The sequence below is a fragment of the Chrysemys picta genome, chromosome 3 (genome assembly GCF_011386835.1).
Source record: "Chrysemys picta bellii isolate R12L10 chromosome 3, ASM1138683v2, whole genome shotgun sequence".
In the NCBI taxonomy this organism is placed as follows: domain Eukaryota; kingdom Metazoa; phylum Chordata; order Testudines; family Emydidae; genus Chrysemys; species Chrysemys picta.
In genome coordinates, this window is record NC_088793.1 from 1,489,959 (window position 1) to 1,514,875 (window position 24,917).

At 52.1% G+C, this 24,917-nt stretch overlaps 1 protein-coding gene across 6 annotated transcripts in view; it reads right to left on the reverse strand.

Moving 5' to 3' along the window:
- Window positions 1-24,917, reverse strand: part of LOC101936799 (cGMP-dependent protein kinase 1-like) — a 72,443-nt gene that overhangs the window by 17,740 nt on the left and 29,786 nt on the right. For all 6 annotated transcript variants that reach the window (XM_065590037.1, XM_065590038.1, XM_065590035.1 and 3 more), the window contains 4 exons: window positions 18,118-18,274; window positions 16,879-17,045; window positions 15,615-15,728; window positions 14,751-14,856 (listed from right to left, as the gene is read on the reverse strand). In XM_065590037.1, the coding sequence (XP_065446109.1) occupies window positions 14,751-14,856; window positions 15,615-15,728; window positions 16,879-17,045; window positions 18,118-18,274 (544 nt within the window). The remainder of the gene's footprint in view (window positions 1-14,750; window positions 14,857-15,614; window positions 15,729-16,878; window positions 17,046-18,117; window positions 18,275-24,917) is intronic.

The following is a 24,917-nucleotide window of genomic DNA, read 5'->3' on the forward strand; positions in this document are numbered from 1 at the left end:
AGGATGTGGGGTCTCAGCACCCTGAGCGGTGATGTCTGTAGGAAAACGGGGCGTACGTGGACAGAAGCCCAGGGTTAGTGGAACGGGGGCCAGACAGAGCCTGGGGGGGGTGAGCTGGGGAAAGCCCAGGCCCAGCCAAGCCGCCTGGAGCTCCGGCTCCGAGAGGGACGATGTGACTGACCCGTCGGAGGGAAGCAGCCACCCAGCCAGCTCCTCGGGGGCACAGGGGTGGCAGACGGGCTCCCACTCCAGGCCCCAGGTGCGTGACTCATCGGACCCCCAGGGGAGCAGAGGGAGGTGGCCAAGGGGGAGACACTCCTGGGGCGGGGAGAGTCTGGGACAGAGGCCCCTTGTCACACCCTGTGTGGTGCCACCCCATCGAATGTTGAAGGGCTGTGACTGGGGCTACGGGCCCAGGTGTGGAGCCATTCGCCTGGCCTATGGCTCAGAGCCCTGGGCAGACACAGCCAGGGGCGGGGGGCTGGTAGTCGGGGTTCTCCAGGTCACCAGCTCTGACGTCCTTGTGGGGAATGCCTGGGTCACTGTAGGACAAAACTCCGCCCCGGTTCCTGCACCAGCCCGGGGGCTGAACTACGTGAATCAGAAGGCTCAGACCGGAGGGGTCAGTGAAAATGCAAACAGCTGGGCTGGGCGCCGGCTGCCCAGGCCGGGCTGGGCTGTAACTGTCAGTTCTCTGGGCCGCCCGAGGGGCTGCCTGGGCCGTGGGCCAGGTGACCAATAAACCCGCCTGGTTTCACAGCGCTGGGTGAGTGTCCCTGCAGACGCTGGGCGAGGGGCACTGATCCCTGAGGAGAGGACACGTCTCCCCCAGGGTCTGTCCCAGACTCACTGCCCAGTCCTCCCGGGGTGGGGCAGGGGGGCTGGAGCCCCAGTGGCCCAGTCTCAGGAGGTGGTGAGGCCGCGTGGCTCACTCTGGGGGAAGAATGAGACCCCGGGGGGTCTGGCCCACTGAAGGCCCCTCCCAGAGACTGTTCCCAGGCTGGGGGCATAGCCCCGACCCTGTGGGTCTGTGAGTCCTACCGTGACATCACCCTTGGTTTTCACCTCTTTAATTTTTATCCAGAATTTTTCAGCAGGTCTGCCTCCCACGTCTGCCCCAGTGCAAGTGTAGACTGCTTTGATCTACAAGGCCACACTGAACACTTCCTGCCTGTCCTCGCTGCCCAGGCTGTACCCTTCTGGAGCAGTCCAGCAGTCCTGGGAACTAGCCCACCAACTCTCCGGGCGGTCAGGCGTGTCGGAATCGGGATGATTCACTAGTAGGTCCAGTTCTTCCTGATTCTTTCCTACACTTCGTGCATTAGCCCCCAGACAGCTAAAAGGTGCCTTAGCTTTCCCCTCCCTAGTGCTCGTCTCTCCTTTGTCCCTGCCATGATGGCCCACTTCTGACCCTTCAGCACAGGGTGTGACGTTATTGACATAAACTGGGACCATATAGATCATTGTTGCAACCAAGGTCCTATAGTGGCACCCAAATCTTGTATAAAGGGGGTCAAATGGGGTGTCTAGGACAAGGTTATGGTTTACTGGTTATGATTATGCTGTCTATATGTGTGTATCAGTTTTGTAGTCGAAGTTATGAATATTGGCTCTATACTGTCTGTATGGCAAACTTATGCTATGCTTCTGGGTGACATCCCAGACAAGCTGAGATTAGCTCTGCCTAGCCTGCTTGATGGCCCATTAAGGACCATCAGCTATACAATGGACCCATTGAGAGAAGGCAGATACGCCTTGTACCTCAGCAAAGTATGCAGGGACTGGCCCATGTGACTCCAGACTCCATTTTTGCTGTAATTTTCCACAGTAAGAACAAAGAGGTGATCTTACACCTGGAAAAGACTATATAAGGCTGATGCCTGATCTCCATCTTGTCTTCAATCCTGCTTCTTACCTCTGGAGGGACTTTGCTACAAACTGAAGCTCTGAACAAAGGACTGAGGACCCATCCCAGGGGGGATGTATTCCAGAGACTTGATTTGAACCTGCAGTTTATTCCATCACTGCTGCAAGCCTGAACCAAGAACTTTGCCATTACTGTATGTAATTGATTCCATTTAACCAATTCTAACTCTCATCTCTATCTTTTTCCTTTTATGAATAAACCTTTAGATTTTAGATTCTAAAGGATTGGCAACAGCGTGATTTGTGGGTAAGGTCTGACTTGTATATTGACCTGGGTCTGGGGCTTGGTCCTTTGGGATCAGGAGAACCTTTTTCTTTTACTGGGGTATTGGTTTTCATAACCATTTGTCCCCCATAACGGATGGCACTGGTGGTAATACTGGGTAACTGGAGTGTCTAAGGAGATTGCTCGTGAGACTTGCGGTTAGCCAGTGGGGTGAGACCGAAGTCTTAGTCTGGCTGGTTTGGTTTGCCTTAGAGGTGGAAAAACCCCAGCCTTGGGCTGTAACTGCCCTATTTGAGCAATTTGTCCTGAGTTGGCACTCTCAGTTGGGTTCCGCCAGAACCGCATTGTCACAGTGGCGTAGTCGTGCTTGGATCCACAGAACCAGGTCAATTAAGCTTTGGGTCAGAACCCCACGCTATCCAAATTTGAATTTTGGGATTGAGAGTTTTGTTGGTTAAAGAGCTGCTGCAATGGCTGAGCAAAGAGCATATGAGGGACTTGGCAAAAAAGCCCTGGAAAATTTGTGTTCAGAAAAGAGGATATGCTTTAGAAAGAAAGCTACAAAGGAAGAACTGAGAAATCTGTTAATAGCCAGTGATCAGGGGGCAAGAGCACAGCCCTTACCTGAGGCTGCAGAAGATGCAGAAAAAATTAGGATGCAAAGGGTGACAAGTAAACTGCAATTTGAGCATGAACAGAAGCTAGCAGATCTTCGATTGCTGGAGAAGCAAAAAATAGCAGAGTTAGAAAGAGAGAGAGAGAAAGAGGCTGCTGAGAGAGAGAAAGAGGCTGCTGAGAGAGAGAAAGAAGCTGATCAAAGAAAGAAGGAGGCTGATGAGAGAGAAGAGAGAGCTCGTAAGGGACGTCTAGAGCTGCTCGTTGCTGAACAGGAGACGGCCAGACTTCAGCTCCAAGTAATGGAAGAGCGGAGAAAGTCATCCCCACCTGGTACTCCACTTCCCCCCCACCATGAGAAAAACTGGGAAAGGATGTGTCCCATTTACAATGATACTGAGGATATAGAGGAGTTTTTGTCTACCTTTGAACGCCTCTGCAATCTGTACCAGATCCCTGAGGGTCAGCGAATGCCTGTCCTGCTGACCAGACTGACTGGAAAAGCCAGGGAGGTGTTTAATGACTTGGGGGAACAAGAAGCCTTAAATTATGAGCGGTTTAAGGATTCTGTGTTAAGGCGGTTCAAGGTTACTCCTGAATCTTACAGAGTTAAGTTTAGAGAGTTTAAAATGTCTAAGGATTGTACTTTTGTAGAATGTGCTCATAAGCTGATGGGTTTTGTTAAAAAGTGGGTTATGGGAGCCAAGGTTCATGGGAGTTTTGAAAAACTGCTGGATTTAATAACTTTGGAACAGTTCTTAGACATTGTGCCGGACAATGTGAGAGCAGCTGTGTGTGACAGGGACCCTGAGTCAGTCCTACGGGCAGCAGAGATTGCGGATGCCCATACCCAAAACAGGGCTCGAGAAGGGTGTAAAACCCCGGGGAAAACTGATCACCATTCTCCCCAGTTCAAGAGGAGGGAAGGATTTAAAAATAAACCTGACTCTTCTAAAGGAGTTCAAGGGGGTCCGGGGGGTAGGAACTCACATCCCAGGACGGAACAGGTTACATGCTATCACTGTGGTATGCTGGGCCACATGAGACCAGACTGCCCGACACTGAAGGGCGGCCCAAAACCAGCAACCCCAAATGCCACGGCCAATGCTAACCCTGTTGTTGTAAACTCACAGGCAAGCCACACAGAGCCCAGCATTGGTGCCCTGTGTGCAAATGCTGTTTCTGTGGTCTCGGAAGAATTTGACCTTAAAACTCACATTAGAGCTAAATATGGGGGAAATAATGCAGAGTTTATTAGCAGTGCAGAAGTTAATGGAGTGAGGTGTATGGCATGGAGGGACACCGCAGCAGATATTACTCTGGTTAAAGCAAGTCTTGTCAGGAAGGAAGATTATTTGCCAGGTGAAGATGTAACTGTTGTAGCCTTATCTAAGTATTTTGTCAGGGTGCCTTTGGCTAAAATCCACCTGAAATGGAAGGGATTGGAGGGCACCATGGTTGTGGGAGTAAAAGACATAATCCCTAAGGATATTATGATTGGAAATGATATTAAAGCTATGGTCAGTCAAGTTAATACAAACCAGGCACAAGAGAAGATTGATCCTAAGGTTGTGCCTATGGAGGGTTTCTCCAAAAGTTTGTCTTTGGAAAGTAGCTGTTTGGCTGTGAATGAAGTTTCTGAATATCTATCTAATGTCTCAGAAGTAAATCTGGAATTAGATCAAGCGAAGGGAGAGGAGAACAAGGAGATTTTGGATGAGCCTAGGCAGTCTTGTGAGCTGATGGCTTTATCTAGTCAGCAGTTTGGGAAGGCAAGGAGAGTGGAAGTTGAGTGTCCCTATACCTTATCTGTTTCCTGTGCGAAGAATAGTGACAGTGAAGGAAATGTGCCTGTGTCTGTCAGGGGTATTGACTTGCCTATGGAGGAAGCTACCCCAGTCTCCAAGCAGTTGTCTGTGAACAGCCCGGTGTGCTGGGACAAGGGAAATGAAATCCCAAATTATATGTCTAGTAAAGGAAAATGCGTCTCCAACTCTTTTTTGTCTGTGGAGCAGACAGAAGGTGCCTTTCGGCCTGTGATGGTTGAGAGTAATTTAGTTGTCTCAGAGTTGGTTCTGGATTCAACTAAAGCCCAGGAAGGGAATGGTCCTAAGTTTGCATCTGCTGGGGAGAATGGCACCGTAACTAGGTTGCATCCAGTTAGTGTCTTAGCAAAATCCCAGAGACCAGACAATTCTGATGCTTGTATTGGGCCTGTTGCTCATGTGTGGTTGGAGAAGGGTGTAACAACTCTGTCTGATCAGGGTGATTCCCTAGCCAGGGCACAAGGGGAGCAGAAAGGTAATTTGGTTGTGTTACCTACGGACAGTTTAACAACTTGTAGCAAAAAGGAAAAAATTCCTAAGCTGGTGTGTGGCAAAGAGAAGGGAAGTATTTCTAACCTTTTATCTAGGAAGTCTATGGGTTCACCTGAAAGGGGATTGTGTAGAGATCTGCCTGATGGGCCAGAGGTGATCCTGAATGTAAGTAAGACCCAGACAGAGTCTGTTGTTGCTCAGGAAAGTGTGCCTTTAGAGCAAGCCCTAGGTGAAGAGGGTAAGGGCAGAATTTCTGTGAGGGGTGAATTGCTGCTTAGAAAAGCTCCTGGAAAAAGGAATCCTCATGGTACTCGGTGCAAGCAGTTCCCTGCAACTGAAGGGTGTGAGAGTGATTTAATCAAGGAAGTTTCAGTTCCTAGCAGCCAAAAATTGTCTGTTGTGAATGGATCCTCTGACTTTCCTTTTAAAAGATCCAGTGTGGGTAGCTTTGAGAAGGTCTCAGAGGAAGTAAAAGTTGTTAAGGAATTGAGGCAGCCCTATAACCGAGTGGCTGTGTGGGGCCAACTTGTTGGGGAGACAATGGTGTTGGAACAGGAATGTCTCCTTTCTGATTCTTTAAATGAGCAGTTTGTGCTTCAGGGTTTGAGGACAGATTTGGTTACTGATGTGTCAGAGCAGAGCAGTTTTATGGCTAAATGCTTGAGGATGCGGGGGAGAGCAAGCAAACTCTCACCCGCAGACTCTTTGGATTTGTGTGGTATCTCTTTAAGACAGAGTCCAGCCTTGGAGATAATAGCAGTTACGAATATGAAAACTGGTGGACTGGCTCTGGTCTGGGGTAGTGCAAATTACTTGCCTGGCTGGGAAAGGAAGGACTTGCTAATAGCTGTTAGCACAGAGGGCCCACCCCATCAGCCAGGGAATTCTGTTAAGCAAGAGAAATCAGGGTTTGATCCTGCAGGACAAGGAGGAAAGAGAACACTGAATTTTGCAAAGGGAAGCCACAGGTTAACCCTAAAATGCCCAAACTCCAATGGTATTGAGCCAAAGGTGTGGCATGACAAACATGACTGTAGATGGACACTTGCAATGAACTTGTTGTTATTGCTAAATTTTGTAATTAACAATGTGCCTAATCTTTTGGAGAATCCCTTGGACATGTTAAAAGGAATACATGAAAACACACGTTATGTTAAAAGGCCTTGTTACACTGGGGTTTCACAGTTCATGCCTATAAACAATATGGGAACTTTTCACAGGGGAAAAGACATTCCAGACCTAATGTGCTGTATGAAAAGGAAGACTGAGGCACACTACCATATTGCTTTCATGGCTAAATGCCAAGATTCCTGGACTATGAAGAACATTAATATCTGCATTTATTCGATGTTAATTGGGTTCCAAACATTTGCCCGAGCTTGTATGGATAAAGTAGCAGTTTTCTTTAGCTCTTGGCAAGATCACATGGCACATACAGGAACCATGCTGCCAGAGCAGATCCAATCCACTATTGTTCTAACTAAGTGTTACCTTGAGTTTGTAAAGAGGTTCAATCATGTGGTTGAACATGATTTTGATAAACCATTTCTGTTATACACTGGTACGGCTTCTAACCCAATACTAGCTGTAGTGAGACAGAACCCAGGATGGGGAGCTCTTGGGATGCAGTCAGTGATGTTTGTGTCATCCCTTCCTGCATCAATTTTGCGTTGGGGGTGTGACGTTATTGACATAAACTGGGACCATATAGATCATTGTTGTAACCAAGGTCCTGTAGTGGCACCCAAATCTTGTATAAAGGGGGTCAAATGGGGTGTCTAGGACAAGGTGATGGTTTACTGGTTATGATTATGCTGTCTATATGTATGTATCAGTTTTGTAGTCGAAGTTATGAATATTGGCTCTATACTGTCTGTATGGCAAACTTATGCTATGCTTCTGGGTGACATCCCAGACAAGCTGAGATTAGCTCTGCCTAGCCTGCTTGATGGCCCATTAAGGACCATCAGCTATACAATGGACCCATTGAGAGAAGGCAGATACGCCTTGTACCTCAGCAAAGTATGCAGGGACTGGCCCATGTGACTCCAGACTCCATTTTTGCTGTAATTTTCCACAGTAAGAACAAAGAGGTGATCTTACACCTGGAAAAGACTATATAAGGCTGATGCCTGATCTCCATCTTGTCTTCAATCCTGCTTCTTACCTCTGGAGGGACTTTGCTACAAACTGAAGCTCTGAACAAAGGACTGAGGACCCATCCCAGCGGGGGATGTATTCCAGAGACTTGATTTGAACCTGCAGTTTATTCCATCACTGCTGCAAGCCTGAACCAAGAACTTTGCCATTACTGTATGTAATTGATTCCATTTAACCAATTCTAACTCTCATCTCTATCTTTTTCCTTTTATGAATAAACCTTTAGATTTTAGATTCTAAAAGATTGGCAGTAGCGTGATTTGTGGGTAAGGTCTGACTTGTACATTGACCTGGGTCTGGGGCTTGGTCCTTTGGGATCGGGAGAACCGTTTTCTTTTACTGGGGTATTGGTTTTCATAACCATTTGTCCCCCATAACGGATGGCACTGGTGGTAATACTGGGTAACTGGAGTGTCTAAGGAGATTGCTCGTGAGACTTGCGGTTAGCCAGTGGGGTGAGACCGAAGTCTTAGTCTGGCTGGTTTGGTTTGCCTTAGAGGTGGAAAAACCCCAGCCTTGGGCTGTAACTGCCCTATTTGAGCAATTTGTCCTGAGTTGGCACTCTCAGTTGGGTTCCGCCAGAACCGCATTGTCACAGTGGCGTAGTCGTGCTTGGATCCACAGAACCAGGTCAATTAAGCTTTGGGTCAGAACCCCACGCTATCCAAATTTGAATTTTGGGATTGAGAGTTTTGTTGGTTAAAGAGCTGCTGCAATGGCTGAGCAAAGAGCATATGAGGGACTTGGCAAAAAAGCCCTGGAAAATTTGTGTTCAGAAAAGAGGATATGCTTTAGAAAGAAAGCTACAAAGGAAGAACTGAGAAATCTGTTAATAGCCAGTGATCAGGGGGCAAGAGCACAGCCCTTACCTGAGGCTGCAGAAGATGCAGAAAAAATTAGGATGCAAAGGGTGACAAGTAAACTGCAATTTGAGCATGAACAGAAGCTAGCAGATCTTCGATTGCTGGAGAAGCAAAAAATAGCAGAGTTAGAAAGAGAGAGAGAGAAAGAGGCTGCTGAGAGAGAGAAAGAGGCTGCTGAGAGAGAGAAAGAAGCTGATCAAAGAAAGAAGGAGGCTGATGAGAGAGAAGAGAGAGCTCGTAAGGGACGTCTAGAGCTGCTCGTTGCTGAACAGGAGACGGCCAGACTTCAGCTCCAAGTAATGGAAGAGCGGAGAAAGTCATCCCCACCTGGTACTCCACTTCCCCCCCACCATGAGAAAAACTGGGAAAGGATGTGTCCCATTTACAATGATACTGAGGATATAGAGGAGTTTTTGTCTACCTTTGAACGCCTCTGCAATCTGTACCAGATCCCTGAGGGTCAGCGAATGCCTGTCCTGCTGACCAGACTGACTGGAAAAGCCAGGGAGGTGTTTAATGACTTGGGGGAACAAGAAGCCTTAAATTATGAGCGGTTTAAGGATTCTGTGTTAAGGCGGTTCAAGGTTACTCCTGAATCTTACAGAGTTAAGTTTAGAGAGTTTAAAATGTCTAAGGATTGTACTTTTGTAGAATGTGCTCATAAGCTGATGGGTTTTGTTAAAAAGTGGGTTATGGGAGCCAAGGTTCATGGGAGTTTTGAAAAACTGCTGGATTTAATAACTTTGGAACAGTTCTTAGACATTGTGCCGGACAATGTGAGAGCAGCTGTGTGTGACAGGGACCCTGAGTCAGTCCTACGGGCAGCAGAGATTGCGGATGCCCATACCCAAAACAGGGCTCGAGAAGGGTGTAAAACCCCGGGGAAAACTGATCACCATTCTCCCCAGTTCAAGAGGAGGGAAGGATTTAAAAATAAACCTGACTCTTCTAAAGGAGTTCAAGGGGGTCCGGGGGGTAGGAACTCACATCCCAGGACGGAACAGGTTACATGCTATCACTGTGGTATGCTGGGCCACATGAGACCAGACTGCCCGACACTGAAGGGCGGCCCAAAACCAGCAACCCCAAATGCCACGGCCAATGCTAACCCTGTTGTTGTAAACTCACAGGCAAGCCACACAGAGCCCAGCATTGGTGCCCTGTGTGCAAATGCTGTTTCTGTGGTCTCGGAAGAATTTGACCTTAAAACTCACATTAGAGCTAAATATGGGGGAAATAATGCAGAGTTTATTAGCAGTGCAGAAGTTAATGGAGTGAGGTGTATGGCATGGAGGGACACCGCAGCAGATATTACTCTGGTTAAAGCAAGTCTTGTCAGGAAGGAAGATTATTTGCCAGGTGAAGATGTAACTGTTGTAGCCTTATCTAAGTATTTTGTCAGGGTGCCTTTGGCTAAAATCCACCTGAAATGGAAGGGATTGGAGGGCACCATGGTTGTGGGAGTAAAAGACATAATCCCTAAGGATATTATGATTGGAAATGATATTAAAGCTATGGTCAGTCAAGTTAATACAAACCAGGCACAAGAGAGGATTGATCCTAAGGTTGTGCCTATGGAGGGTTTCTCCAAAAGTTTGTCTTTGGAAAGTAGCTGTTTGGCTGTGAATGAAGTTTCTGAATATCTATCTAATGTCTCAGAAGTAAATCTGGAATTAGATCAAGCGAAGGGAGAGGAGAACAAGGAGATTTTGGATGAGCCTAGGCAGTCTTGTGAGCTGATGGCTTTATCTAGTCAGCAGTTTGGGAAGGCAAGGAGAGTGGAAGTTGAGTGTCCCTATACCTTATCTGTTTCCTGTGCGAAGAATAGTGACAGTGAAGGAAATGTGCCTGTGTCTGTCAGGGGTATTGACTTGCCTATGGAGGAAGCTACCCCAGTCTCCAAGCAGTTGTCTGTGAACAGCCCGGTGTGCTGGGACAAGGGAAATGAAATCCCAAATTATATGTCTAGTAAAGGAAAATGCGTCTCCAACTCTTTTTTGTCTGTGGAGCAGACAGAAGGTGCCTTTCGGCCTGTGATGGTTGAGAGTAATTTAGTTGTCTCAGAGTTGGTTCTGGATTCAACTAAAGCCCAGGAAGGGAATGGTCCTAAGTTTGCATCTGCTGGGGAGAATGGCACCGTAACTAGGTTGCATCCAGTTAGTGTCTTAGCAAAATCCCAGAGACCAGACAATTCTGATGCTTGTATTGGGCCTGTTGCTCATGTGTGGTTGGAGAAGGGTGTAACAACTCTGTCTGATCAGGGTGATTCCCTAGCCAGGGCACAAGGGGAGCAGAAAGGTAATTTGGTTGTGTTACCTACGGACAGTTTAACAACTTGTAGCAAAAAGGAAAAAATTCCTAAGCTGGTGTGTGGCAAAGAGAAGGGAAGTATTTCTAACCTTTTATCTAGGAAGTCTATGGGTTCACCTGAAAGGGGATTGTGTAGAGATCTGCCTGATGGGCCAGAGGTGATCCTGAATGTAAGTAAGACCCAGACAGAGTCTGTTGTTGCTCAGGAAAGTGTGCCTTTAGAGCAAGCCCTAGGTGAAGAGGGTAAGGGCAGAATTTCTGTGAGGGGTGAATTGCTGCTTAGAAAAGCTCCTGGAAAAAGGAATCCTCATGGTACTCGGTGCAAGCAGTTCCCTGCAACTGAAGGGTGTGAGAGTGATTTAATCAAGGAAGTTTCAGTTCCTAGCAGCCAAAAATTGTCTGTTGTGAATGGATCCTCTGACTTTCCTTTTAAAAGATCCAGTGTGGGTAGCTTTGAGAAGGTCTCAGAGGAAGTAAAAGTTGTTAAGGAATTGAGGCAGCCCTATAACCGAGTGGCTGTGTGGGGCCAACTTGTTGGGGAGACAATGGTGTTGGAACAGGAATGTCTCCTTTCTGATTCTTTAAATGAGCAGTTTGTGCTTCAGGGTTTGAGGACAGATTTGGTTACTGATGTGTCAGAGCAGAGCAGTTTTATGGCTAAATGCTTGAGGATGCGGGGGAGAGCAAGCAAACTCTCACCCGCAGACTCTTTGGATTTGTGTGGTATCTCTTTAAGACAGAGTCCAGCCTTGGAGATAATAGCAGTTACGAATATGAAAACTGGTGGACTGGCTCTGGTCTGGGGTAGTGCAAATTACTTGCCTGGCTGGGAAAGGAAGGACTTGCTAATAGCTGTTAGCACAGAGGGCCCACCCCATCAGCCAGGGAATTCTGTTAAGCAAGAGAAATCAGGGTTTGATCCTGCAGGACAAGGAGGAAAGAGAACACTGAATTTTGCAAAGGGAAGCCACAGGTTAACCCTAAAATGCCCAAACTCCAATGGTATTGAGCCAAAGGTGTGGCATGACAAACATGACTGTAGATGGACACTTGCAATGAACTTGTTGTTATTGCTAAATTTTGTAATTAACAATGTGCCTAATCTTTTGGAGAATCCCTTGGACATGTTAAAAGGAATACATGAAAACACACGTTATGTTAAAAGGCCTTGTTACACTGGGGTTTCACAGGTAATGCCTATAAACAATATGGGAACTTTTCACAGGGGAAAAGACATTCCAGACCTAATGTGCTGTATGAAAAGGAAGACTGAGGCACACTACCATATTGCTTTCATGGCTAAATGCCAAGATTCCTGGACTATGAAGAACATTAATATCTGCATTTATTCGATGTTAATTGGGTTCCAAACATTTGCCCGAGCTTGTATGGATAAAGTAGCAGTTTTCTTTAGCTCTTGGCAAGATCACATGGCACATACAGGAACCATGCTGCCAGAGCAGATCCAATCCACTATTGTTCTAACTAAGTGTTACCTTGAGTTTGTAAAGAGGTTCAATCATGTGGTTGAACATGATTTTGATAAACCATTTCTGTTATACACTGGTACGGCTTCTAACCCAATACTAGCTGTAGTGAGACAGAACCCAGGATGGGGAGCTCTTGGGATGCAGTCAGTGATGTTTGTGTCATCCCTTCCTGCATCAATTTTGCGTTGGGGGTGTGACGTTATTGACATAAACTGGGACCATATAGATCATTGTTGTAACCAAGGTCCTGTAGTGGCACCCAAATCTTGTATAAAGGGGGTCAAATGGGGTGTCTAGGACAAGGTGATGGTTTACTGGTTATGATTATGCTGTCTATATGTATGTATCAGTTTTGTAGTCGAAGTTATGAATATTGGCTCTATACTGTCTGTATGGCAAACTTATGCTATGCTTCTGGGTGACATCCCAGACAAGCTGAGATTAGCTCTGCCTAGCCTGCTTGATGGCCCATTAAGGACCATCAGCTATACAATGGACCCATTGAGAGAAGGCAGATACGCCTTGTACCTCAGCAAAGTATGCAGGGACTGGCCCATGTGACTCCAGACTCCATTTTTGCTGTAATTTTCCACAGTAAGAACAAAGAGGTGATCTTACACCTGGAAAAGACTATATAAGGCTGATGCCTGATCTCCATCTTGTCTTCAATCCTGCTTCTTACCTCTGGAGGGACTTTGCTACAAACTGAAGCTCTGAACAAAGGACTGAGGACCCATCCCAGCGGGGGATGTATTCCAGAGACTTGATTTGAACCTGCAGTTTATTCCATCACTGCTGCAAGCCTGAACCAAGAACTTTGCCATTACTGTATGTAATTGATTCCATTTAACCAATTCTAACTCTCATCTCTATCTTTTTCCTTTTATGAATAAACCTTTAGATTTTAGATTCTAAAAGATTGGCAGTAGCGTGATTTGTGGGTAAGGTCTGACTTGTACATTGACCTGGGTCTGGGGCTTGGTCCTTTGGGATCGGGAGAACCGTTTTCTTTTACTGGGGTATTGGTTTTCATAACCATTTGTCCCCCATAACGGATGGCACTGGTGGTAATACTGGGTAACTGGAGTGTCTAAGGAGATTGCTTGTGAGACTTGCGGTTAGCCAGTGGGGTGAGACCGAAGTCTTAGTCTGGCTGGTTTGGTTTGCCTTAGAGGTGGAAAAACCCCAGCCTTGGGCTGTAACTGCCCTATTTGAGCAATTTGTCCTGAGTTGGCACTCTCAGTTGGGTTCCGCCAGAACCGCATTGTCACACAGGGCTCTGGGCTTGCCGAGGGGCTTTTCTCTCCTGCCCTGTTGAACGTAGTTTAAAGCCCCCGGCACTGGGCTAGCCAGCACGTATCCGAGGATACACTTCTCCTTCCGCGGCAGGCGGCCCCCACTGCTGCTCAGCAGGGGCGCGGCAGGCGGGGGCCGGAAGAAGTGCAGAGTGGCGAGGCCCAAAGAAGAGGGGACAATTCAATGGTCAGACCCAGGAGGACAGACGACAACTCGCCGGAGATTGCAAGAGAGACCATGACAAGAGGACTTGCAGCCGGAAAGAAGCGAAGGGGGAAGGCCGGAGAATCGCCCCTACACCAGGAAGAGGCACTGGTGAGCCCTCGGCTGGAACCCGCGAGCAGGGCTGCTCTGCCGCGGGTAAGAAAGATGAACTCAGACTGGAAGAGGTGCAGAGAAGGGCGACGAGGCTGATCGGAGGAACGGAGAACCTGCCTTACGAGAGGAGACTCAACGAACTCGGCTTGTTTAGCCTGACCAGACGCAGGCCGAGGGGAGATCGATCGCTCTCTCTAAATCCAGCCCAGGGACAAACACCAGGCTGGGAGAGGAGTTATTGAAGCGAAGCGCCCACGTGGACACAAGAACACGTGGCTAGAAACTGGCCATCAACAGGTTTAGACTTGAATTTAGACGAAGGTTTCTCACCACCAGAGGAGTGAAGTTCTGGAGCAGCCGCCCAAGGGGAGCAGTGGGGGCAAAACCCCGAACTGGCTTCCAGCCTGAGTGTGATCAGTTTATGGAGGGGATGGTGTGATGGGGCTGCTGACGATGGCATGGAGCCGATCTGCGACCGCTAGCAGCAAATACCCCCAGCGGCCGGTGATGGGACACTGCAGAGAATTCTTTCCCAGCTGTCTGGCTGGTGGGTCTCACCCACATGCCCAGGGTCTGACTGGTCCCCGGATTTAGGGCGGGGAAGGAATTTTCCCTGGGTCAGGTTGGCAGAGACCCAGGGGGTGGGGGGTTCTCCTCCCTCTGCAGCCTGGGGCCCGGGTCACTCGCTGGTTTCAACTAGTGTGAATGGTGGAGTCTCTGTCATGGGAAGTCTTGATTTGAGGACACACCAGAGGCTCGAGGCCTATTGCGGAGGGGGGGGGGGGGCGGTTCTGGGGACTGCAGTGGGCAGGTCAGACTGGAGGATCAGGATGGCCCCTTCTGGCCTTGAAGCTTATGGGGCTAAAGGATCCCGTGGGGGGAAGGAATGGGGTGCTGACCCACGGAGAGGGACAGAGTGGGGCACTGACCCCGGGGGAGGGGAGGGGAGATATGGAAGGTGGGGAGGATGCTGACCCTGGGGTGGGGGCAGCCGCAGCACTGGAAGCAGGGTGGGGTCTGAGGGCTCAGGGCCTGGCTCCAGGAGGATAGGGGGTGGGATGGGGGGTGGGATGCTGACCCTGGGGGGGGGGCTCAGGGCAGCCGTGGAGTCTCTGAGTGGCCCAAAGGCCCGCCCCCCAGGGGCACTCCCCCCCTCCCCTTCCCTCCCCGAGGGGCCCCGCCCCCACAGGTGCTCCCCCCGCCCCCCAAGGGGCTGCCCCCCACTCACTCGCGGAGGGAGTCCAGGATCTCGGCCCGCCGGCGCTTGGCCTGGCTGGTGACGATGGTGCGGTAGGTCTGCCGGTCGATGGCCCAGAGCCGGACCTGGGTGAGCGCTGGGGGCGGGGGGGGGGAAAGGGTTAGTCTGGGGGTGGGGGAGAGGTCCCAGCTCTGCTCCATCAGCCAGGCTCACACGGGACCCGGCATTGCCTGGTCCTGCCACAACAGGGGGGCAGCCGCGTCCAGTGGGGCAGCACCAGAGCTGTGCTGGTGAGAGGCGGGGGGCGGCAGGGGGCAGTGGCTCTGCTTGTTTGCAGCCCTCTGGGCTGGAGCAGTGCCCGGGGTCCAGGGCAGAGCAGGACCTGGAGCCTGGGCAGGGGCAGGGGGTGTGGTGGGACCGGTGGGGTCTGGGGTGGGGGCAGGGGGTGGAGGTGGGGCTGGGGCAGGGGTAGGGGGTGGAGCTGGGGTGGGGGTGAGGCCTGGGTCTGAAGCCAGGGCAGCAGCAGGGGTGGGGCCCGGGGCGAGGGCGGGAGCGGGGGCAGGGTGGGGAGCCGGGGCGAGGCGGGAGTGGGGGCAGGGTGGGGCCCGGGGCGAGGGCGGGAGCAGGGGCAGGGTGGGGAGCCGGGGCGAGGGTGGGGAGCCGGGGCGAGGGCGGGAGCGGGGCAGGGTGGGGCCCGGGGCGAGGGCGGAAGCGGGGCAGGGTGGGGAGCCGGGGCGAGGGCGGGAGCGGGGGCAGGGTGGGGAGCCGGGGCGAGGGCGGGAGCGGGGGCAGGGTGGGGAGCCGGGGCGAGGGCGGAAGCGGGGCAGGGTGGGGCCCGGGGCGAGGGCGGAAGCGGGGCAGGGTGGGGAGCCGGGGCCTGCGGCCAGCCCTCACCTGTGACGGTGGCCGTGCGTTTGCAGTGGTACAGGATTGCCAGCTCCCCGAACACATCCCCCGGGAGCAGCGTGCGGAGGGGGCAGCCGCGCTGGGTCACACTCAGCTCGCCCTCTGCAAAGGAAAGCACCTGAAACGGGTCAGACGCACCCGCCCCTTCCCTCCCCCCCCCACGTCAATTGGCGTAACTCACCCAGGGCAGGACTGTTGGGGGGGGGTGCAGACAGGAGTGCAGGGCGGTGGGCTCGGGGCCGGGCACTCACACTCCTTCGCACGCACATGCGGGGCGGCACTGGGCTGGCTCACAGGCTCACACACGCATGGGGTGGGGCTGGCGCATGTGGAGCGGGACTGGACAGGGCTGGCGGATGCTCACACACGCACGGGGCGGGGCTGGCGCACGTGGAGCGGGGCTGGGCAGGGCTGGCTCACATGTTCACACATGCACGGGGCGGGGCCGGCGCACGTGGAGCGGGGCTGGGCAGGGCTGGCGGATGCTCACACACGCACGGGGCGGGGCCGGCGCACGTGGAGCGGGGCTGGGCAGGGCTGGCGGATGTTCACACACGCACGGGGCGGGGCCGGCGCACGTGGAGCGAGGCTGGGCAGGGCTGGCGGATGTTCACACACGCACGGGGCTGGGTTGGCGCACGTGGAGCGGGGCTGGGCAGGGCTGGCGGATGCTCACACACGCACGGGGCGGGGCCGGCGCACGTGGAGCGAGGCTGGGCAGGGCTGGCGGATGCTCACACACGCACGGGGCTGGGTTGGCGCACGTGGAGCGGGGCTGGGCAGGGCTGGCGGATGTTCACACACGCACGGGGCGGGGCCAGCGCACGTGGAGCGAGGCTGGGCAGGGCTGGCGGATGCTCACACACGCACGGGGCGGGGCCGGCGCACGTGGAGCGGGGCTGGGCAGGGCTGGCGGATGCTCACACACGCACGGGGCTGGGTTGGCGCACGTGGAGCGGGGCTGGCGGATGCCCACACACGCACGGGGCTGGGTTGGCGCACGTGGAGCGGGGCTGGGCAGGGCTGGCGGATGCTCACACACGCACGGGGCTGGGTTGGCGCACGTGGAGCGGGGCTGGGCAGGGCTGGCGGATGTTCACACACGCACGGGGCGGGGCCGGCGCACGTGGAGCGGGGCTGGGCAGGGCTGGCGGATGTTCACACACGCACGGGATGGGGCTGGCGCACGTGGAGCGGGGCTGGGCTGGGCTGGCGGATGCTCACACACGCACGGGGCGGGGCCAGCGCTCACCAGCGACGATGTACATGGCGTCCCCGTCGGTGCCCTCGGCCAGCACCGTCTGCCCTGGGCCGTGCCAGGCGGGCATGAAGCTCTGCACCATGGCATCTGCCTGGCCCTCGCCCAGGAGCCGCAGGAAGTCATTCCGCTCCACGGCCCCGGCAATCAGGCTGCGGTCCCTGGGAGGAAGGGAGGGAGACGGGTGGGGCTGGGACCAGAGGTGGGACCGGTCCATTCCACTGGCCCCAGCGTGCGGGAGCCACCAGGCCATGCCCCGAGACCCCACTCAGCCCAGGTGCAGGGAAGCGGCCTGCTGTGGTGGGGGCTGGTTAGAGCAGGGGTGTCCCAGGCCCAACCAGGACCCTGTACGGCCAGCGGGACCCCCTGCCCCGAGAGCTGCAGGTCCCAGCACAATGCTGCATCCCCCTGGCCACAGCGACAGGACAGTGGCTGTTCCCCTAGCAACACTGCAGGGGCCGGGGCAGGACCCCAGGGCTCAGCCTGGCCTAGTACAAATAGCCCCCAGCCCCCCTGCACCCAGCTCTGGGCACACTGCTAGGGGGGCCAAACCCTCGCCCCACCCCTTCTCTGCGGCCGCACCCCCTGCTCACCCCTCCGTCACTCGCTCACTTTCACCGGGCTGGGGGGTGAGGGCTCTGGCTGGGGACAGGGATGAGGGGCTCAGAGCGTGGGAGGGGGCTCCAGGCTGGGGAGGGGTTGCGGGCTCCAGCCGGGCGGCACTGACCTCAGGCAGCACCTGGAAGCAGCGGCATGTCCCTCCAGCTCCTAGGCGCAGGGGCGGCCAGGGGGCTCTGCACGTTTCCCTCGCCACAGGCACTGTCCTCACAGCTCCCATTGGCCAAGGTTCCCAGCCAATGGGAGCTGCTGAGCCAGTGCTCAGGGCGGGGGCAGCGTGCGGAGTCCCTGTGGCTGCCCTGTGCCTAGGAGCCAGAGGGACATGCCGGCCGCTTCCGGGAGCCGCGTGGAGCAGGCTGCTGCAGCCAACCGGACTTTTAATGGCCCGGTCAGCAGTGCTGACTGGACCCGCCAAGGTCACTTTTCGACTGGGCATTCCAGTCAATAACCAGACGCCGGGAAACCCTAGACACTGCGCCTGCCAGAGCCTGATCAGGGCTGGCCTGCGCCCCCCACCACGGCTGGCCTTGCGCCGGGGGAGTCTGGCTGGCTGGGCTGTCCCAAGGGGAGGGGCAGGGCCATCCTGAGCTGTCTTTGCCCTGCCCAAGGGGTTACCTGGGAGATTTAGGGACGTGGGGCACCTGCAGGGCCTCGTCACTAGCAAGAGGCTCAGGGACAATGGGCTGGGACCTGCTCGGCCTCCGTCCGCCGTCGGCATCAGCCTGGTCTGCAATCTCCCTGCTCCCTGCTCCGGGGTCCTCCGGCGCCCCGCCTGTGGCAGTGGGAGAGAAGCGCATGAGGCACCTGCCCAGCCGCCCCCCAATACCCGCCCTATCCCTCCCACCTGCGTCTGGGTGAGGGGTCTTGTGGGGCGGGCCCGGGCGCTCGCTGTGACCAACCTGGCAGCTGGGTATCGGTGCGCACAATGCACCAAGCGCACAGTGCACAAACACCGTAATAGTGATACACCCTGGCCTGGACCAGCACCCTGGCCGCTTATGCCAGGGACCCATCAATCCGCCAGGTGCTCAGTCAGCATTTGGCACCGGAAACTTGCCAAAATCAAGAGCCATTCGTTCTACGTCTCAGCACCAGCGAGGGAGGCGCCTTCACAGGCCAGTGCCTGGAAGCTAGTTGTGACAAAGCGGGGGATGGGTTTTGTAATATTTTTAAGAAGCCGATGTGTGCCTCAGTTTCCCCTGTATGCTGCTTTGTTCCCTAGTAGGGGGAAGAGACTGTTTGCTATCGGGGAGGCGAAGACACAGGTGTGGAGGGCGCCTGGCGGCCTGGACCCTCTCCATGCAGCTCTTGAGAAGAGAAGGGCAGATCCAATGGCCAGGACGTGGACACCTGGCAACCAGCCACCATGGATGCCCCCACCCCACCCCTCTGCAGGGGGCCGAGCCACATCCCCCAGCTCGGGAACAAAGGCCTCGGGGAAGTGAGACCCCGGGGGGTGTGGCCCACTGAAGGGCCCCTCCAGAGCAGAGGTCCCCAAACTGTGGGGCGTGCCTAGGGGGCACAGTGGGCCATTTGGGGGGGGCCTGGCTGGGGCCTGGGCCAGCTCCCACGGGGGATGGGAACGTAGCATCACCCAGCTCCGCTCCTGGCCCCGCTCTGACCTTGGCCCCCTGCCAGGGCTCCGCTCCCAGTCCCACCCGTGCCCCCAGCTGTAGCCCCAGCCTCGGCCCCCTTACCACTGTCTCCTGCCCCCCCCCACCCCCGAGCTGAGGCCCCACTCCTGGCTCAGGGCGGGGGGGCACTGACAGGGGTAAGGGGGGATGCAACCCTGAAAAGTTTGGGGACTACTTGTGACAAACTGGGCCTGTTCTTACTGTGGTCTGTGAATGCTGACAGGGGAGTGTGGCTAGGACGGTCTGCATTGGGGGATGGGAGACTGGCCGAGGGAAGATACCTGAGCGTGTAACATGAGAACCCAGGAAGGGGTTAGAGGCCAGGTGACACCTTTGCCCGGGAAACTGAACAAAGGCTGTGGGAGGGGTCGCTGAAGAGAGAGTTTTCAGGAGCTGGCTGGGGAGCTGGCTGGGAGGGAGATGGGGCTCTGACCTCCCAAGGGGGCTGGGGTGCCCTGAGACCCCGAGATGGACCCAACTGAGGGGGATCCTGTTGTCTGTGCCTGCAAGACCTGTCTTGGACTGTGTTCCTGTCATCCAAATAAACCTTCTGCTTTACTGGCTGGCTGAGAGTCGCGGTGAATCGCAGGAAGCCGGGGGTGCAGGGCCCTGAGTCCCCCCACACTCCGTGACACTACTGTCCCAGAGACTGTTCCAAAGCTAGGTCTGTAGCACCGATTCTGTGGATCTGTGACACTAGTATCCAAAACAAAGATAAAGAAGGACCAGAACAGGCAGCTAGGGGACTGGGACATGCCGAGGGGTTGGATTTTAGGGACATGTGACGAGATGCGTAACTTGTACAATCGTATAAACACCAGCCGACATGTATAACCAGGGAACCCACCTTCTGCCAAGGTGTATGTGACACTGCTGCACGAAGACCAGAATCACCTCAAACCTCTTCCCTGCACCATAGGAATAACCGTGACTGCCATTGGGAACTCAGGCTCTTAAGTATATTTCATAATGAACCCAGGTGCGGTGACGTAACTGACTGTACATTTCTCAACACACTGTTCAGCCACCACGTAGTGCTTATTTAAAACTAGCCTCAGCCCCACCCGGCACAGCTTTAAAGGATCTTCCGAGAAACACAAAGAACCTTCCCAAAGGACAGACTGGAGACAGCATTTTGCAAGATTTTGAATTACAAACTCACTCCACAAAGAAAGTGGAGATATCCAGGTACCCTCTGTAATGAATGCTATTGGGAAGCAAGCCAGCAGGGCAGACCGTTCGATCCTTTGACTTTACTGAAGACAGTCACTGTAACGGTGCTGCCCGTGGGAGCCAGCTGAGGTCACTCAATCAGGGCAAACTGCAAACAGACCGGGGCAGACAAACCCCAAACGCTGGTGGATATTCCAATACTTAGATTTACCAACCAGCCCAAAACAGCTTCTGTATTACCGCACTGGTTACTCAGAAGTTCAAACAACGCAGTTCCCTTAAAGTGCCCAGCCTCAGGCCTCCGTCCAGACACACATCAAACATACAATGATAAATTCTGAAAATCTTATTTCATCATATAAAAGAAAAGGCTCTCCCAACCCCAAAGGATCAGCCACACACCCAGGTTCAATTATAACTTAGATCTTACCCAAAATACACACTTATAGCCAGTTCTTATTAACTAAGCTAAAATTTATTAAAAAAGAAAAGAGAGAGTGTTGGTTAAAAGATCAATCTACAGACAGACTTGAATTCAATTCTTGAGGTTCAGGTACATGGCAGAGGTGAGCTTGTAGTTGCCAAAAGTCCTTTTAGAAATAGTCCATAGATTATAGTCCAATGTCCATATTCAGGGTGGCTCCAGTCAGTGACTGGGGATCTCAGTCCTTGTGGCTTAAGGTTTCCCCCTCTTGAAACCCAAAGCAGATCTGAGATGAAGCAGGATCGTGTCCCAGGGTTCTTATACATTTCCAGCAGCCTTTTGGCCTGAGAAAACAATAGGCTTAACTCTCCTTCTCCCAAACATCCTGGCAATTAGCACAGGGTAATTTATCCATTAAACAGTTCAGATACAGGTTACCACAACCTTCAAAGAGACCTAGAGACAATAATACTATTTCCCTCAAGTATCATCATAAATGTTAATATTCCTTTTTGATCTTTGAATCAAAGCTGTAGCAATAGACAAGACTTGTTTGCTTACATCACAAGCCCTGAGCAAACATCTCCCCTTCTACCTCTAACAATGCCGGCTGCATTTCAAAGCTCTGCTCATTTACAGATCTTCCTAACCAGCATTTAAAGTTCGGCCATGTCAGGTCAGTCTGTGAGGTAATTAACTCTTTCTGGCCCCGTCACCTTTCAATGAGATATATTATACTCATAACATCACACCCCCAATGCAAAATTGATGCAGGAAGGGATGACACAAACATCGCTGACTGCATCCCAAGAGCTCCCCATCCTGGGTTCTGTCTCACTACAGCTTGTACTGGGTTAGAAGCCGTATCAATGTATAAGAGAAGTGGTTTACCCAACTCATGTTCAATAACATGATTGAATCTCTTTACAAACTCAAGGTAAAACTTGGTTAGAACAATAGTGGATTGGATCTGCTCTGGCAGCATGGTTCCTGTATGTCTCATGTGACCTTGCCAGGAGCTAAAGAAAACAGCTACTTTATCCATACAAGCTCTGGCAAATGTTTGGAACCCAATTAACATCAAGTCAATGTAGAGATTAATGGTGTCCATAGTGTAGGAATCTTGGCATTCAGCCATGAAAGCATTATGATAGTGTGCCTCGGTTTCCCTTTTCATACAGCACATTAGGTCTGGAATGTCTTTTCTCCTGTGAAAAGTTCCAATACTGTTTACAGGCACTAACTGAAATATCAGTATCACAAGGTCTTTTAACATAGAGTGTGTTCTTATGCATCATTCTTGATGTGTTCAAGGGATTTTCCAAAAGATTAGGCATATTGTACATTTTTACAATTTTTGGTATTAGCAACACATTAGTTACAAAAATTACCATTAGCAATAACAACAAATCCATTGCAAGTGTCCATCTACAATCATGTTTGTCATGTCACACCATTGGCTAAATACCATTGGGGTTTGGGCCTTTTACGGTTACCCTGAGGCTTCCCTTTGCAAAATTAAGTTATTTCTTTCCTCCTTGTCTTGGAGGATCAAACCCTGATTTCTCTTGCTTAACGGAATCCACTGGCGGATTGGCCGGGCTCTCTGTGCTAACAGCTATTAGCAAGTCTTTCTTCTCCCTGTCAGTCAGGTCATTTGCATCAACACAGACAGGAGCTGGTTCACCGCTTTTCAGATCCTTAACTGTTACCAATTCCAAGGCTTAAAGACAGGTTTCAGAGTAGCAGCCGTGTTAGTCTGTATCCGCAAAAAGAACAGGAGTACTTGTGGCACCTTAGAGACTAACACATTTATTAGAGCATAAGCTTTTGTGGACTAGTCTGTATGCATCCGAAGAAGTGGGCTGTAGTCCACGAAAGCTTATGCTCTAATAAATTTGTTAGTCTCTAAGGTGCCACAAGTACTCCTGTTCTTTTTAAGGCTTAAAGAGATCCCGTCCATTCTTACTAGCATGTTAGATGCAAGGTTCTGTTGTCCTTCCATTACCAACCTCTACTTACACATGGAATCAGATGTTAAGTCCACTGAGAGACCACACGTCATATCCCAAGTGTGTAAAGATGAGCTTGTACCTGCCCTCACCCTCCCCTGCCTTCTCCAGAGATTAACTACACAGCTGTTCTGCTCTGCAGACTCAGCTACGCAGCCTTCCCTCTGAACCTGAGACACCGACAGGTCACTCACAGACTCTACATGGAGACATTCCTGTCCCAACAACATTGTCTGCCCAACAAACTGGTCAAGCACAGCCACTTGGTTAATGGGCTCTCCGAGGGGAATAGGTTGCAATGCTGCGAGGGAGCGTGTAGCGCTGCAGGCACTGATCACACTGGTGCTTTACAGCGCTGCACTCGCTGCGCTCGGGGGGGGGGGGGGGGCGTTTTCACACCCCCGAGCGCAGCAAATTGCAGTGCTGTATAGGGCCAGTGTAGCCAAGGCCTCAGCTATGGCTTGCACCTGACCATCCACTTTAATCTGCTCCTGAGAAACACTGTCCTGGCCAATGGGATCTTTCTGCTCTTGATCTAACTCCAGATTCACGTCTGAGACATTAGACAGACATTCAGACACTTCATTCCCAGACCAACTGCTCTTCTCCTCAGACAAACCTTTGGAGCAACCCTCCCCAGCAAATCATTGCCCATAACAGACACAGGTTGAAGATCATTCCTGTCTTGTGACTGGCTCTGGCTACCTGGACTGAACAAAGCTTTCACTGTTCATCTTCCCCAATCAAAAGATCCTTAGGCAATAAGTTCCTTACCCCAGCTATGACTCCATGCTGAGCCCCATTCCATCCAAGGTGGATTCTGGCTAAAGGCACAGGGACAGTAAACTCATAGAGGACTACAACATTCACATGCTGATTTGGCAAATAATCTTCCTCTTTGACAAGATCTGCTTTAACCAGAGTGATGTTAGAAGCCATCATTTGCCCTAAACAGCTTTTACCATTGACTTTTACATTCTCTGAATGTTTCATTACCACTCCCATACAGAGCATTGGCACAACTTGTGGGGTCACCTTCTACTGAACTCACAGAAACAGCCTTTACATAAAAGGTGGCAGTGTTGGGGTACATTTGGTTACACCCAGACAACGGCTCAGTTATACAACATCCCAACACTGGTAGAAACTGGGCATTTAAGAGGACAGTTTCTGCTGTTCTTCCCTTGCTTTTTTGACTTGGAGCTGAGGCCTGGCAGTTTCTTGTTGCATCTGGCGAACTCTCTCCTCAGCAGCCAGCAGCTCCGGACACGAGCCCTTTCCTCTCTCATCAGCCTCCTTCTTTCTTCCATCAGCTTCCCTTTCCCATTCAGCCATTCTTCCTTTGGCTTCTCTATCTCGGCGATCGTCTGCTTCTCCGGCCATCCAAGAGCTGCTAGTCTCTGTTCATGCTCCAGTTGCAGTTTATTTGCTGCCTTTTGCATTCCAATGGCGTCTGCAGCTTCTGTAGCTTCAGATAAGGGCTGTGCTCCTGCCCCCTGATCACTGGCTATTAACAGATCTCTCAGTTCTTGAGTTGTAGCTTTCTTTCTAAAGCTTATCCTCTTTTCTGAACACAAATCTTCCAGGGCTTTTTTGCCAAGTCCCTCATAAGCTCTTTGCTCACCCATTGCAACTGCTCTTTAACCAACCAAACTCTCAATCCCAAAATTCAAATTTGGATAGCGTGGGGTTCTGACCCAAAGCTTAATTGACCTGGTTCTGTGGATCCAAGCACGACTACGCCACTGTGACAATGCGGATCTGGCGGAACCCAACTGAGAGTGCCAACTCAGGACAAATTGCTAAAACAGGGCAGTTACAGCCCAAGGCTGGGTTTTTTCCACCTGTCAAGGCTGTATCCCCACTTTGAACTTTAGGGTACAAATGTAGGGGCCTGCATGAAAACTTCTAAGCTTAACTACCAGCTTAGCTCTGGTCCGCTGCCACCATCCCAAGGCTAATTTCCTTCCCTGGGTAGCCTTGAGAGACCTTCCCTGGTGAATACAGATCCAAACCCCTTGGATCTTAAAACAAGGAGAAATTAACCATTCCCCTCCTTCCTCCCACCAACTCCTGGTGAATACAGTTCCAACCCCCCTGGGTTCTAAAACAAGGAGAAATTAACCATCCCCCCTCCTTCCTCCCACCAACTCCTGGTGAATCAAGATCCAA